The sequence below is a fragment of the Trachemys scripta genome, chromosome 10, assembly GCF_013100865.1.
Source record: "Trachemys scripta elegans isolate TJP31775 chromosome 10, CAS_Tse_1.0, whole genome shotgun sequence".
In the NCBI taxonomy this organism is placed as follows: Eukaryota; Metazoa; Chordata; order Testudines; family Emydidae; genus Trachemys; species Trachemys scripta.
In genome coordinates this window covers 7,894,773-7,909,333 of record NC_048307.1, presented here as the reverse complement: position 1 = coordinate 7,909,333, position 14,561 = coordinate 7,894,773, and the positions used below count along the sequence as shown (strand labels likewise).

At 41.2% G+C, this 14,561-nt stretch overlaps 1 protein-coding gene across 2 annotated transcripts in view; it reads left to right on the top strand.

Moving 5' to 3' along the window:
* Positions 1-14,561, top strand: part of USP22 (ubiquitin specific peptidase 22) — a 193,723-nt gene that overhangs the window by 156,060 nt on the left and 23,102 nt on the right. For both annotated transcript variants that reach the window (XM_034784873.1, XM_034784872.1), the window contains one exon: positions 7,375-7,522. In XM_034784873.1, the coding sequence (XP_034640764.1) occupies positions 7,375-7,522 (148 nt within the window). The remainder of the gene's footprint in view (positions 1-7,374; positions 7,523-14,561) is intronic.

The window sequence follows — 14,561 nt, the reverse complement described above, 5'->3', positions numbered from 1 at the left end:
AATTGCAGCTGTTTAAAATACCAGATTGTAGAGACAGGACTGCAATGATCTGTGTCCATCTTCGTACCTCCTATTGAGGTATTTAGATTATTGTAAGAGTCTAATGTTGGGGAGGGATACTGTAAGTGATATGGGAGAGAGAATTACCACACAAGCATGTAGAAGTAAAAATTTGACACCCAGTCCCTCAGAAGCAAAACTGTGCTATTGATTACCCAACTCCAGAATATTTTCTCCTGTCTGTAAATAGTAAATATTATATTATTGGCTACATTTGATAAATCTCTCAGCATTTTTATTAGAAGCCCCTTTTTCCCTGTGGGAGCATTTTGAATTTTTGCACACCCACATTTCCATCTAATGTCTTATAAATTAAGCACTGAACAGCTTCTCTCCAGTCCCCTCGCTAAAAACACACATGCATTTATACAGAAAGGAGCCCTCTTGTTGCATTTCCAGTGATCAGGGAGGGCTAACCAATAGAGATTCAGCGGTGTGACTCTTATGAAGGAATCTTTTGTAATTTAATTACCAGGGCAACTGCAGTTCAAATTCTATCTCTGGTTTTCAGTGTGATCTGGTTTTTACCTGGCTTTCCCTCAGGGGTTAATTGATGTTGTTGTCTCAAGCCATCTTATTAAATGTCAGATAATCAGGGCAAGGGTTAATTTTATCGCTCCTCCACCCCCCTTTTCCTGAAGGCGTGATCTTATCCAAATGGAATGCTGGAGACTCCAGTGAGAGCATGCAAATAAATTCAGCTTAGAAAACTCAAAAAAGTGAGATCTGCCATCTAAAAATCAGAGTGAATTTTGCCCATTGTGATCCCTAAAGAAATAATGTTGTCCTGCTCTCCAGTTTAGGATCAGTTGTGTAGGTTGTACCAGTGGTTTTTCCATGATAAATGTCCACTGCATTTGCATGTTTGGAAGTGACAAGTTCCTTCTGGTTGAAATAGATTGATGGTGAGCAATGAAGGTGTCAGCTGTTTGTCACTGCTTACATCAAGGGAATAGTTATTTCCCTATAAATTCACTAGGCGCAGCTTTGCAAATATTTCCACATCAAATTTCTGGTGTTTGTTTTTAAAATGTATAATTGCATCTATTAACATTTTAGCTCATGCAGTTTACCTCTCAGTGAAATAATAATGTAATGAAACCAGTTGTACTGCATAGCAGGGAGAATAAAAAGGATTTGGGAATGGCCAATATAGTTGAAACTGGATTTAAAAAAAAATCAAAAATAAAAACATATAGAATCTGTTCATTGAGCTAGTTGGCTTAATGAATTCATGTACTAGCTTTTCACTTGTGTTTACTTTTGGTTTACCAATGAAAATGAGTTCAGTGATGGTCTAGTCCCTAGAGGATATTTATTCACTTTACAGAATGACCTTGCAATATGGCATGATTAGCAGGGTGTCTCAACCATCTATTATGTGACTGGAATAGCGGGAACACCTGGGGATATTGCAGGTTGTGGTGCATGCACTCACACAATGTAAAGAACAAAGCCTTCTCTTTTCCTGTCATTACCCACCCCTGCGAGTCTGCAAAAGAATACAGTACAACTAGGTAGAGAGAGTTTAGAACTAGAAACACACAGGAAAAAGAGGAGAATGAGAAGATTTATTACTTTAATGTCTAAGATGTTAGGCTGTGTTGAAATGGTTTGTGTAGAAAATAAAACTAAATAAATTCTGGCTGAAACCTCCACAAAGGGAAGAAAAAGTATCTTAAGGCCTTTATGCCAAACATCACAGACTGGGGCTTTACTGGGCACATACAGTATTGTCCTCTATTTGAGAGTCTAGGCGATGTTTTTATAAAGTCAAGAGTTAAAGAAAAGTAGAAAGAAGACATTATGGGAATTAATGCCATATGCTCAGCAAAGCATCTGTGTAGATATATACAGTAGAAACGCCTCACGATCCTATGGTATCCTTAAAGTTCCATACACAGTAAAGTTCCACGGAACTTGTGCCCATGCAGTAAACCATAATAAATTATTGCTTCTAAAACAGGTATAGAATTTATATCCATGCTTGTGAAATTGAGATCTTCCAAGTTGCATGAAACATTACTGAGTGTTGAGGGACCTAGGATAGATATTGGCATTAGACGCCAAAACATATTCTTCCCCCATCCTCCACTGTAGACTTCCTGTCTATTTAGGATTATTAAGTTGAAAAATAATTCATAAATGAAGCTTTTAATTTTTCCAGTTGGAATGGAGTCCAAAACAGGAGTTAGGCCTATAAGAACTCTTAGGGTACGTCCAGACTACCCACCGGATCGGTGGGTAGCGATCGATCTATCGGGGATCGATTCATCGTGTCTCATCTAGATGCGATATATCCATCTCCGAACGCACTCCCGTTGACTCCGGAACTCCACCAGGGCGAGCAGCAGTAGCGGAGTCGATGGGGGAGCTGCGGCCATCGATCCCGTGCCATGGGGTAAGTCGAAATAAGATACGTTGACTTCAGCTACGCTATTCCCGTAGCTGAAGTTGCGTATCTTACATTGGCACCCCTCCACCCCCCCAGTGTAGACCAGGCCTTACTTGCAGAGAGAATGTTAATTTGGTATGTATGCAAGATTGCCCAAGTACTTTTGTTTATTCCCATAGCTGGAACACCTCCACACACCCATTTTTGGTGGGAGAAGAGCATCCCTGCAGTGGTATAGCCTGTGGGGTCTACCTGTTCTAGCTCTGTCCAATGAGTCGAGGTTGCTGTATATTACTGCTGAGTGCTAATTGTGTAAAATGTATGATGAAATCTAAAAATCCCATATACATTACTGCTAGAGATAGCCATGAGTGTAAAAATACTAGGGCAGGGCATATCTAAAAATGGAGACTTCAGCCCGCAAACAGTTGGAAGAAATAGATGTCTCTGTTAAGGATTTTGCACTACTACCCCTTGGGTTGAGGTTGGTGGAAGGCCCACAATACACATCTCTGAGAGCCCCAAAGAGTTCGCCAATAAAACTAAGGAAGACCAGACTTGACATTCTTGATATTTCAAAGAGAATAAATGGCAGATTTTTGAAGGTTTTTGGAAAAAACTTACCATCTTTTAGGCCATTCTATACATCACAAAGAGGCAAAAAAGACGCATTTTTGTTAGCCACCTTCAAAAGCGCAGAAGAGATCAGGGTGTGCTTATAAGCATGCCTTGTACCTGGTATGCTCTGTTAACTCTTTGTAGTGTCTGAGCTCTAGAACTAAATGACTGCATATGTTTGTATGCAGCAAAGTCCCTTTTCCATGTTCTGCTTTGCAGTAGAGTCTCCTGAAATACTTAAAGCACTAGAGAACTTTACATAGTTATAATTAAAAATCAGTAATGACAAAACTTTAAAATACCAAGGATTAAATATACCGTAATGCTAACACTTAAATATTTATTGATGAAAGATTTTTTAGTAGTTTTCCCTTAGTGAGATTCTTTTAGTCTTTAGATATAAGCATACAAATTATATTCCAATGAGCTCAAGGTTTAGAAGCACAACTATGTTTCCATTTCTCAACATGGAGCGGGACACAGTGGTCTTTGTAGGTTGGAGAACGATTCAGTTAACATGGGGACAACATTTTGTCACATACGTCTACATTTTTTTGGTAAGCGCACTCTAAAATTAGAAAAATAAATATTTACCACAGTAGAAGATGCAATTAGTCAGATCCTTCTAGGGTCTATATTGGCATTGATTGATCTGTTTCTATTTCACGAAGGTAATGTGCCTATAGAATTGCACTTACGTTGGTACTCTGTAAGCATACGTGCTGGAACTAGGTGTGCGAGGGGTGCTGCCGCACTCCCTGGCTTGAAGTAGGGTGACCCATATTCGGCACAGGGAAATATGGACACCTGGTAAAAATTACTCATATTCAGGCGAGTTCAACGGCAATCAATCAGCACTATGCAGTACAAACATTCAAATTAGTATTAAGTTGACTGAGTCCCTGTTAAAAAGAAATACTGCATAGTTGGAGTCTTTTTATTTATCTTCTTATCTTTACCTTCTTGACACACACACCCCTACCCCCACAAACACACTCCCATACACTTCTCTTTGCCTACCCAGCCCTCCCTGCCTGGCTGGGCCCCCGTGATTGACCTGTCTCTCCTGGTACCTGGCGCTGCATCTTCCCCAGGTCGCATCGGGGGGGGGGGGGGAGAGGGGATGCAGGATCGCATGCCCCCCCTCCCCAGATTTCTGCCAGGATTCACACCAGAATGTGGCCAGCAGCAGCCTTTTGGCACTGTGCTGGAGGGAAGGGACAGGAGCTGCTTCCAGGCACAGGGGAGGAGGAGAAGATGGGGAGGGGATGACCTGACCTATGTTTTTTCAGAGCTCTTTTCTTCCCTCCTCTCCCCCCGGCATGTGGCTAGAAACAGCCTGTCCTTTCCTGCCCCCACAGTGCCGAAAGGCAGCTAACACCTCTAGGCTGCTGTTGGCCACCTACATAACCCAGCTGCCCCCGGCTACAGTGCAGGCAGGAAGGGGTTAAGCCCTAAGGTTGCGTTGTGCACCAGGGCCCAGGGAACCTGACTGCAGGGGCTTCAACGAACTCAGCCAGAGAGGTGGCTTAGTAGAGGAGGGTACCTAGGGGATGGAGCAGCACTGTGCTTCCTCGAGGCGGGGGGTGGGGGTGAAGAGGGTGCTAAGCCCCTTCCCCAGGCTGCTGTGGAGCCTGCAGATTCGGGGCAGGAACAGTCTGGAAATCACTCACCGACCACCACTCCAGAGCTTAGCTGAGGGGCGGAGAGGCTTCCCCATGCCAGCGCTGTGTGGGGCTTTGGCACATGCGCCCGGGCTGGAGGGTTTGGGGCTTTCCTGGGGCACCAGCCCAGCCATAGGGGAAGGAAGGAGCCTGCCCGCCAGGTTGTTGATGAGCTGAGTACTTTAACCAGGGGCTGGTTCTTTGCACAGCGCTGGGGCAGGACATGCCCCACCGGGTGGGATATGGAGGAGCAGCGGGACTAAGGGGGTGAAGGGGCAAAGCAGGGAGAGGAAAGCGAGAGGGGGGGCACGTAAAGGGCCGACGGGTGGGCAGCAGAGGCGACACGTAACTGGCCACCATCTGGTGCCTGCTCGCATTCACCAGCCACCGCAGCGCACAGCTGGCATCAGCCGGAAATGGGACGTGGGGCAGGGCCCTGCTGGCCGAGAGCCAGCACGCAGCGGACCAGCAGGGGCGGCGGCCAACCCCATGCGCTGCATCTTTGCCCCGCCACCAGCCTTGCACGCCCACCTCCATTGTCAGCCACTGGAGCCCCCCTCGCTGCTAGTGGGTGGGCGGCTGGTGAGCAGGGATCCAGCCAGCAGCGGGACCCACCAATATTGTTGGGGGCGGGACAACAGAAAATATGGGACAATTTGCCCATTTTTAAGAAAAAGTCAGGACATCTGTAGGAGGGCTTAAGTACACGACTGTCCCTTTAAAAACGGGACATCTGGTCACCCTGGCTTGAAGTGGTTTCCATTATATACAGGATTTACAGTTTTGGTTCAATAGCTTTCAGCACCCCCACTATACAAATTGTTCCAGCATCCTTGTCTGTAAGTAGTAAAAATTTGCTAAGTAAAAGGCATAGGGAGCATTACTAAATATAGTATGAGAGACGCTTTTGTACTGTATATTTTTACCAGTACTATGATTGGGTGTGTTTCCAGTTTCCATATGGTAATAGCCAATAATTTGATAGTTTCTTTTAGATTCCTTTCATCCTAATGAAGCACTAAAGAATGTAAAATCTGCTGGCAGGTCTAGTGTCTGCAGTGGAGTAATTATGGAGAGTGCTCTTGGTTAAAATGACCAGAGAGCTCTGAGACTAATTGCAGGAGTGACAGAAGAGAGAAGTTTTATTGCTGCAGTTTCCTGAATAATGTTGAACAGTAGCTGCATCAGCAGATTTCAATTACCGCTCCAGTCTCCTGGTGTCATTCTTGTTGGCATCAGAGTTACCTATTGATCCTTTTATTTATAGAAGGCTTTTTTGCATTGTTGGGCTGCAGTGATATAGTTTCTTGTTGAGAAGATAGGGGCTTATAGAAGAAGAGAACTTTATTTGCAGAGAAATTTGACAAGACAGCAGAGCTTTATACAGAAATGAGGACTAGTGAAAAAATAATCTAGACTATGTTTCAACTACAGCTAACCCCAAAAGAGACAGTACAATTCCTCTAGCCAGCTTTGCAGCACAGTTTTTGCAATTTTACTGGTGTGAAAAAGCTCACAGAAAAAGAGCAAAGAGAAACCCAGAAATAATAATTAAAAAAAAAAAAAAAATTCTCCCCACAGTAGTGAGATAACCCATGTTGCTTTTTTTTTTTTTTTTTAAATCCTCTGCATATTCTTTATGTGATGGAAGAGTTTTGTTGGAAAATATACCTGAAACATAAACAGTAGTGTCACTTATTGAGGTCTTGTCAACAGTTAGCATGGTCTTGCAGGGCACGTTTCTTCAAAGGTCAGGGGAGGTCAAATGATACATGTTTCACTTGTTTGAAATGAAATGTCACTTCTGTTAGTAAATTTGGAATTGAACTTTTATATTTACAGGAGGAACTCTTGACACAGAGATTATCTGTGTATGGAAATTTACCAGCAAATCTATGCTGCTATAACTATAGCAGTATAGTTATACTGGTGTAACTTCCCATGTGGACACACTTACTCAGGAATAAAAATGCCCTTTTCTGGTTTAGCTTATGTTGCTTTGACAGCAGTACATGACATACTGGTATGTATATTCCAGTAAATTTCCCCTTATATACAGACCTTAGTGTGTAGTGGCCACTACTCGCCAGCAATTACCATACATTGGTATCTAGGGGTAGTTAATAGTAAACATTGATTTATTTTTTCCAGTGGCCTCTACTGTTGTTGTTTTTCCTAATTCTGCATAAGTTTAGAAGGTACAGATATGCTTGTTGACTCCTTACATGTGTGGGTATGTCTTCAATCTAGAGCAAATACGTTTTTAGAGATTCCAGCGTGCTATCCAGAGTAAGCAGATTTGAGTACTGCTCATTTTTGTCCTCAGTATGATATTACTCATAATGCAGGCTAATGACCACAAAAACAGGAAGCTGCAAGAATGAAAACTATAAAAGGTGCCTATAACTTAAATAATGTGTCCAGTGTATTCTGTTCTCAAACCACTTACTTGGAGGATCTGTTTATATATTAAAAAAAAAAAAAACACAACCCTAAACATTTCAGTGTGAGATTGTCAAAACTAAAGTTTCATTCAACTTCAGTTGCCTAATTCCAGTCACTAACTTCTTTTATGGCTCAGTGCACAGAGACTGTGTATCATGTTAACAATCATGTCCTTTTCTTTGCTTTGAGCAGTTTTACTCTGGGCACCGATCTCCTCACATTCCATATAGGTTATTGCACCTGGTATGGACGCATGCACGGCATTTAGCAGGGTACGAGCAACAGGATGCACACGAGTTCCTCATTGCTGCATTAGATGTGCTACACAGACACTGCAAAGGTAAGGCTTGTACTGGCATGTCAATGAACAAGGAATAGTGAATCAAAAAAAGTTAGAGATCTCTTCTTAAGTGGGGTAAACGGTCTTCCAGCACAGTATTCTCCCTATTTAGCAAGTCTTTTTTAAATGTGTTTTTGCGTTTCTCATATACATCTATCAAACAGACTTTTCCTCCTGCCAAAATACCCACATTTAGAGAGAGAGCGAGCACATATTGGTTTGAGTCACGAGCTTGCCCTTTTCTTATTGGTTATGTGAGTCAGTATCTTGTAATTTAAATTGCCATCCAAATTCTATTTATACTTGAGGTATTTTAAACTCTTATTCAATGCATCAATAAGGTACTGACTAAACACACAAAAGGAGGCAAAGTAAGTGTCCAAGACTGTTTTGCTTAAATATTATAGTACTGTATTCGTGATACACAACATTTTAACAGACTATGAATGGAAGAGTGAATGGAACCCTTACCTCAAAATCCATTCAGTGCTGAAGTGTTCATTAGCGCATTTTTAAAGATGAACTAACAAGATTTTAAGAAAGGTTTAAGATACAAAATCTATGAACTGAAGAGAATATACTGTATATGTAACCTTGTTTGACTGACCCACAGTTAGCTAAACTAGTTATTTGATGTGCATAAAGGGAATTGATACTCCATAAGTCTAAATTTATTGTCTTGTCACTCATTTGATTTAGATACGAGGTGTTATTGCACTTAAAACAATCTGCTGCTTTAAATGTTAGATGCTGTTGTTTTTGAAGTTGTAGAGCACTGTAGGCGTACACAGTACTTTTACAAAACGCCTCAAATGAGTTTTGAGGTTTACAAGAGGAGGACTATCAGAGGGAAGAATACCACTGCTTCCCTGAGATGTCTTGATGTCTGGCTTTTATCTTTGAAATACCCTTGTACATTATGGAATGCAAGTTTTAATATACTGGGTAATTACAATGAATGTATTTGTTCAGATTAATAATAGACAAGGTATCTTCCCAAAGAGAGGGAATGGGTGTCTGTGTATGTAAGTAATAGATTCTATCTGGACTTTGGCCTCATTTTCTGTTGATCCTGAAGAAGCAGTCTGTAAACATGAACACTTTTCTTTTGGACTTTTTAAAGTCTTGGAATTATTGATCTTACAAATCTTGACGCGTCTTCATCTGTTAGCTACGAGCCACTTCATATTTCTTGGGCTTTTATTGACAAGTCTAAGTGAGAATGGCAACTTTCTCCCTGAAACTGTAATGAGAAAGCTTGCAGCTGCCAGCAAAGGTCCCTATAAACTTTTTAATATTAAACTTCAAGTTTCTGAAAATATTTTGTCAACTGAGAGTCAAGTAGTAACTTTAGGGAACGTACCTATGTGATAAACCTTACGGAACTAACTCTAGAATGAGCCTTCCCCAAGATTCCCCCACCACTGCTAAAACCTCTGGATCAATTCAGCCCATCACAGAAGCTTTCTATTCTTCTCCACCCACCCACTCTGCCAGAAATTTATTCAAGCCAAGGGTGTTTTACACCACAGGCCTAGGAGAAAGTTTTCCCTTTCCAACCAAGCAGTGAAGTACAGTGGCTGCATAGCTCTGTTAAAATACTCAGTGGCAATAGAGGACATTCAAATTGTCATTAGGCTTCAGAGCTATTTCATTCAGATGAATGTGGGAGTATTTCACATCTCTCTTGAGCTTTTTCAAGCTGTCAGTAAGGTTCCAGCTATACTGTATAGTTTACCATGTTGTCCAATGCTAGCTTTAGATCAGTGCTGTGCAACAGGTACACCAAGGTTTGGTTACATCCATGCAGGTAAATCAAACTGTATTATAATACTGTAAATGGTGAAGTGTAGATGCCAGGACCATGACATCTATGTTTCTAAAGCTCAATTTCTGAAGAAACGGAGGCATCCTTAGGGGATGATGTAGGTTTGCAGACTGCGTCGTTGCGAGGTAAATGGTACAGTCAGATAGTTATTGAACTGTTTGATTCCTGCACAAACCAGGAGGCTAGTATGGACACCCTTTAAACTGTTTCAGGAGGAAATGGGTTGTTTGGCTATATAATGTGAAAACCGTCCTGTTACATATATTTATGTACTCATAAGATACTGCTGCTAGTGAGATTATGCAAACTAATGCTACACTAGTCAGATATTCCTCCTGTGCCAGTAGTGTAAATTCAGATTGGATAGACAGAGCTTTTGAGGCTTGCAGTTCCGTAGCAATCTACCTCAAATATTACCATCAAAATATTTTGAGTGTGGAGTCACAAACACTACTTCTTTGTTCAGGGCCCCTGCTGCTGGGCAGCGCTCTGTCACTACTGACCATCAATTTGGAATCCCCCAAATTTCATGGTGCCTTGATGCCGAAAACTGCATAATTGCTCAACTACTATAGTGAGGGATAGTGAAGCTATTTGGTGTAGATTAATCTTTTATCTCTTCCCCATACTCTCTCCCCAGCTTCTTAGAGCACTGTCCACTTCACCCTGAGAACAGAGGGAGGTTTGGAGTATCTTCTGTGCACACTCCATTTCGCGCTTAAATAGTAAAATGTAGGCCACCAATATTTAGAGGAAGTAAAAATTAAACGTTACAGCACTGTTTCAGACCCAGTATACACCTAAGAAGCTAAAGGTCCATATCTAGGCCGGCCTGACGGTCTTCAGGAAAATAGTATGTTGAGTGGCGTGGATTTGTTTGGGCCCCAAGCTGGAGAGAGAGGCACTAATTTTGAGTTACTCCTTTTCTTCACTTCAAGTGGAAAGGGGGATCATGGAAGTGTGGCTAAAAGCTATGTATTCTCAGGCCATGCAGGAGCCTGCCTGACCCCTGACGTAAGTCAGAGAAACTCTGAAGCTGGTTTAATTTATGCTCTGTTTCCCATTGTCCCCTAATGCCCTGGGAAACACGGAATAATCGTACACCAGTGCACTCCAGCCATGCTCCTGATTCACCATCCATGCCAGGGAGCAGGGCTGGTAGAGAGCCTTTATGCCAGCTCTACATTGGTCAGGAAAGGCCTCTAAGCATGGGTATTCTCAGGGGTCTGTTTTTTCCCCACTTTAAAGCCCCTTTCTGCTGCTAGGGTAGCATAAAAGTAACTTAGAGTAACTGAGAATCAGGCCTGCTTGTGTAGCACCTGTGTCTTGTACACCATTCCTTTCCAATGGGCCAATCCAAAAAGCAGCATTGACATGTTGCAAAGGGAGCTAGACTGAGCTCTCACCAGCCGAAAAGATTGATTAGCAAAAAAGAGAGTCTTTGGGGAGACAAAACTGGTGAATTGTTGATTACTACTCTTCCTTTCCTCTTCTCAAAACGCATACTGCTCTGTCCTTGAAAATAGGTAATCCAGTAGCTTCATGGTGGCACCTGACCCTTACCTGAAGTCTGAATGGTGCATTGCTGTCTTCTGCCTCTAGCTTTAAAAAACCCTTATTTGGGCTCTTAAGCATTTTCAGCCAGATCATGCAGGTTAATAAATGGCAATGTTCTTTGTATCGGCGTCACTAGCCAGGGTAATTTTAATGGTTACGTTATTATGGCGGCATCGTATCTGGGCACTTGCAGATGCTGTAGCTGAGGGCCACTTCCACCACCTTGTTCGCTGTTGAGATTCAGGCTTTGTTCTTTATTGGATCTTATCCTCTCAACAAGACAAAGTGGGTTTAAAGCTCAGACTGCCTTGGGCAGGCAGTGAGATCTTGCTCTGTTTTCCCATCTTGCACTTTGCCTGAGGAGTAAACTGGACATGAGGCAGTCCATTGGCATGTATCTTAAGACCATAAATTTCAGACTTGGACCTCTAAATAACCATGTATGACAAATTAATCTGCAGACTTTAAAGTCTTGAGCTGAGCTGAAGAAGGTACAGAAAATGTGTAGAACAGTTCCCTGACCTCTATTGCATACGTTTTTATACAGTTATGCAGTAGCCCAGATGTAAAGGCATTGTTCACAGCTTAACCCAGTATTTGATGTGGGATTCTCTGGGATTTGCAAATCTCTAAACTTGTATTAGAGAAAAGTACAAATGTATAATGCTGCCCTGCCTGAAAATTTGTAAAATTAGCTTTAAGGTGACATCAGACTAATCTCAATGACCCCTTCTTTGAAAGAAATCCACCTAAGAGCTCCCATCCTACAAGCTCCCCTGAAAAATGGAGCTGATGACATCTGAACATTTTTTGTTTCCACCTAGTATGTATCCCAGAAATGGTATAGCAGAACTTAGGATAATTTGTACCTAGTTAGTTTCTCTTTCTTCTTTAGGTCTTGGCTGCACTTGAAAGTTCCTTCACATTAAGGTAGGGTGTGAATTTAAAGCACAGTAGTTAGTCTGGAATAACTCCATGTGTGGATTTGCTAAACCTAGGATAAGAGTCCACATGTGGTGTTATGCTGGAACAGTAGAACAGTTATACTGGAATAGCTCCATATGTGGGCCAGCCCTTATGTGCAAGACCACAGTTAAAGGTTGAAATTCAGGCCTATGGAGGTCCCCGTTAAAGATGAAAGCCCCCACTGACTGACATTTCTTGTTGCAAGGACACCCCCAACCAAGCAGCAAAGTGTAGCACAGGCACAAATTGGTAGTAGCAGATGCATGCCTGAGTCACTAAAAAGGAAAACATACTGAGCTGTAGTATGGCATATAACAAACTGAGCAGATTGAACTATGAACAAAAGCTGGTCCATTACAGTAGTTGCATTTTCAAAATGCAGTAGAATACTGCATACAAAAATTAAATTCAAATAACATTACTGTTTAGACGCTAGCTTTTACAGCCCAGTAATTTTAAAGGGTCATTGTCAAAATGGACAGGTCTGATGTTGAGCCTAACGTTATACATATTTTCTCCTGATTCTGAAGAACCTGTCAGCACCTACCCCCCTGACAAGGTTTGCCACATAGCTGAGAAGTTTGGATTCTAAGTGACATACAGCAAATCCAGAATTCTGGGTTTGGGGATCAGGGGTGTGCACATTGCACTGTACTGTCACGCATTCTGCCTGACTCTGCCCAGTTCTTGTGAGCAGGTAAGGGAGAGAAATCTGCAAAACTTCTAGTCTTCTAAGTTTCTTATAAATTTCAGTAAGTACTGCCTGCTTGTGAGAATGGAACTTTTCAACAGAGGTATGGAACAAGCGTGTGTTCATAGCACGTCTCCAAAGTTAAGATGGTGGAATTAATTTCTGATGTGTCCCCTTTTTAGTTAAAAATAAAAAACTACGGATATAAGACAAAGCAATGTGATACCTTTAAAGAAGTGTCAGACTCTGGAGAAATGAACATGCAAATACTACTATAATGTTTGCTGATGATTATTTTATGGCCTTTCTATAAAAGTATCTAGTATGCATATGAAGGAACATCTAATATAGTTAAAGGAACTACTACTTGTGAACTGTAGCCACTCTTTCAGTTTTCCAAATTAAGGAAATGATTACACTATTAGACTGATTATAGAATGTTTACATTTAATCTAAATCCAAGCTGTTTAACAATGGGAGGGGGGAGGGGACACACCTTTATGATTTAATCAGAGCAATTTGTATATGCATATATTCAAGCAATTGTGGGGTGTGGTGTTTTGTTTTGTTTTTTTTAAATAAAAAAAACCTCTTACCTACTTTGGCTGATTTCTTTTATAAGAAATTACTGTTGTACATGGTGTGATTTGTTATGGCTATTGTATAAACCTGTGAATGTAGAATTAACCGCATGATATGATAAATATGCTGAATACAACCTTAACTACAACAGCACAATCAGTTGCAGCTGCTAGTATTCAGATGCATAATATGTTTCCTCTCCCTGCCTCTTCTCAGTTCCTTTATTATAGATAGATATAGATATATATTGACAAGTGCAAGGAGGTGGCAGTATTATTTTTTTCCTTCTTTCCAACCAGATGTCATGGGAAATGATGTGAGTGGTAATGCCCCTTCTGTTTAGCTGTGAACAAGCTTGCAAGATACTCTTTTGAGACCCCCTCATCACTGAGCCTAATTGACTTGTGTAATTGAAAAGGGAGTATTCTTATTCTCCTGTGGGCAGCAATGGCTGTCTATTAAAGTATGCAGCAGGGACATTACCTGAGGGCCAATGAAAATCTGTAGAGCCTGTTTCTCTGCTTCTGCCCACTCCAAAACAAGAAAAGGGGGGGAAATCAATTTCAGATGGTGGGATTATAGTGACGTAACTATCTCTACAGTGTCTTTAAAGGGGAATTGAAATGCAGATTTAAAAATGAAGATTAAAATACCTTAAATCATTATTAAAATCCATGTGTAGTGTTACAAATTATAAATGGTCTTTTATAAAGGTGAACAGCAAGGTTTTATATTCTTTAAGAATTCATTAGGTTGATTTGACCTTTGAGCATAATTTAAACCTTTTAAAAATCCTGAAGGTTCTAGGTTCAGGATACATTAACTGAAACCTATATTTTGGAAATCCACATGTTGAAACTCTAATCATAAAATTCCCAAGGTAGGGGCTGAAGCAACTTTCAGCCAAGAGCACTTTGTTCTAAAACTAGACTGTAAATCTACTTGAAATGTATATACAGTATTCTAACTTTTTTTTTAAATGTTATTTACTTAAGCCATTTGTTTCTCTTTCTTGCAAACGATTCCTGAGTATGTTTTAGTGACCAGAAGTACCTGTAAGGCAAGAAGCTGCAGAATCTCTGAGAACTTCTCTGAGCCATGTAGAATATAATTGACCTAAAAGACCCAGTGTGGCTAAGTAATTCTCATCTATTAACCAGGATGGGCAGGGATGGATCACTTGATGATTACCTGTTCTGTTCATTTCCTCTTGGGCACCTGACATTGGCCACTGTCGGAAGACAGGATACTGGGCTAGACGGACCTTTGGTATGACCCCGGTATGGCCATTCTTATGGTCTTATCTCATTTATTCCACATTAGCACAGGTTGGAACTTTTGTCAGTCAATCAATTCATATTTTCAACAATTTTCCATAATTTCAGTTTTAAAATCTGTTGCTGTTAGATTATTGT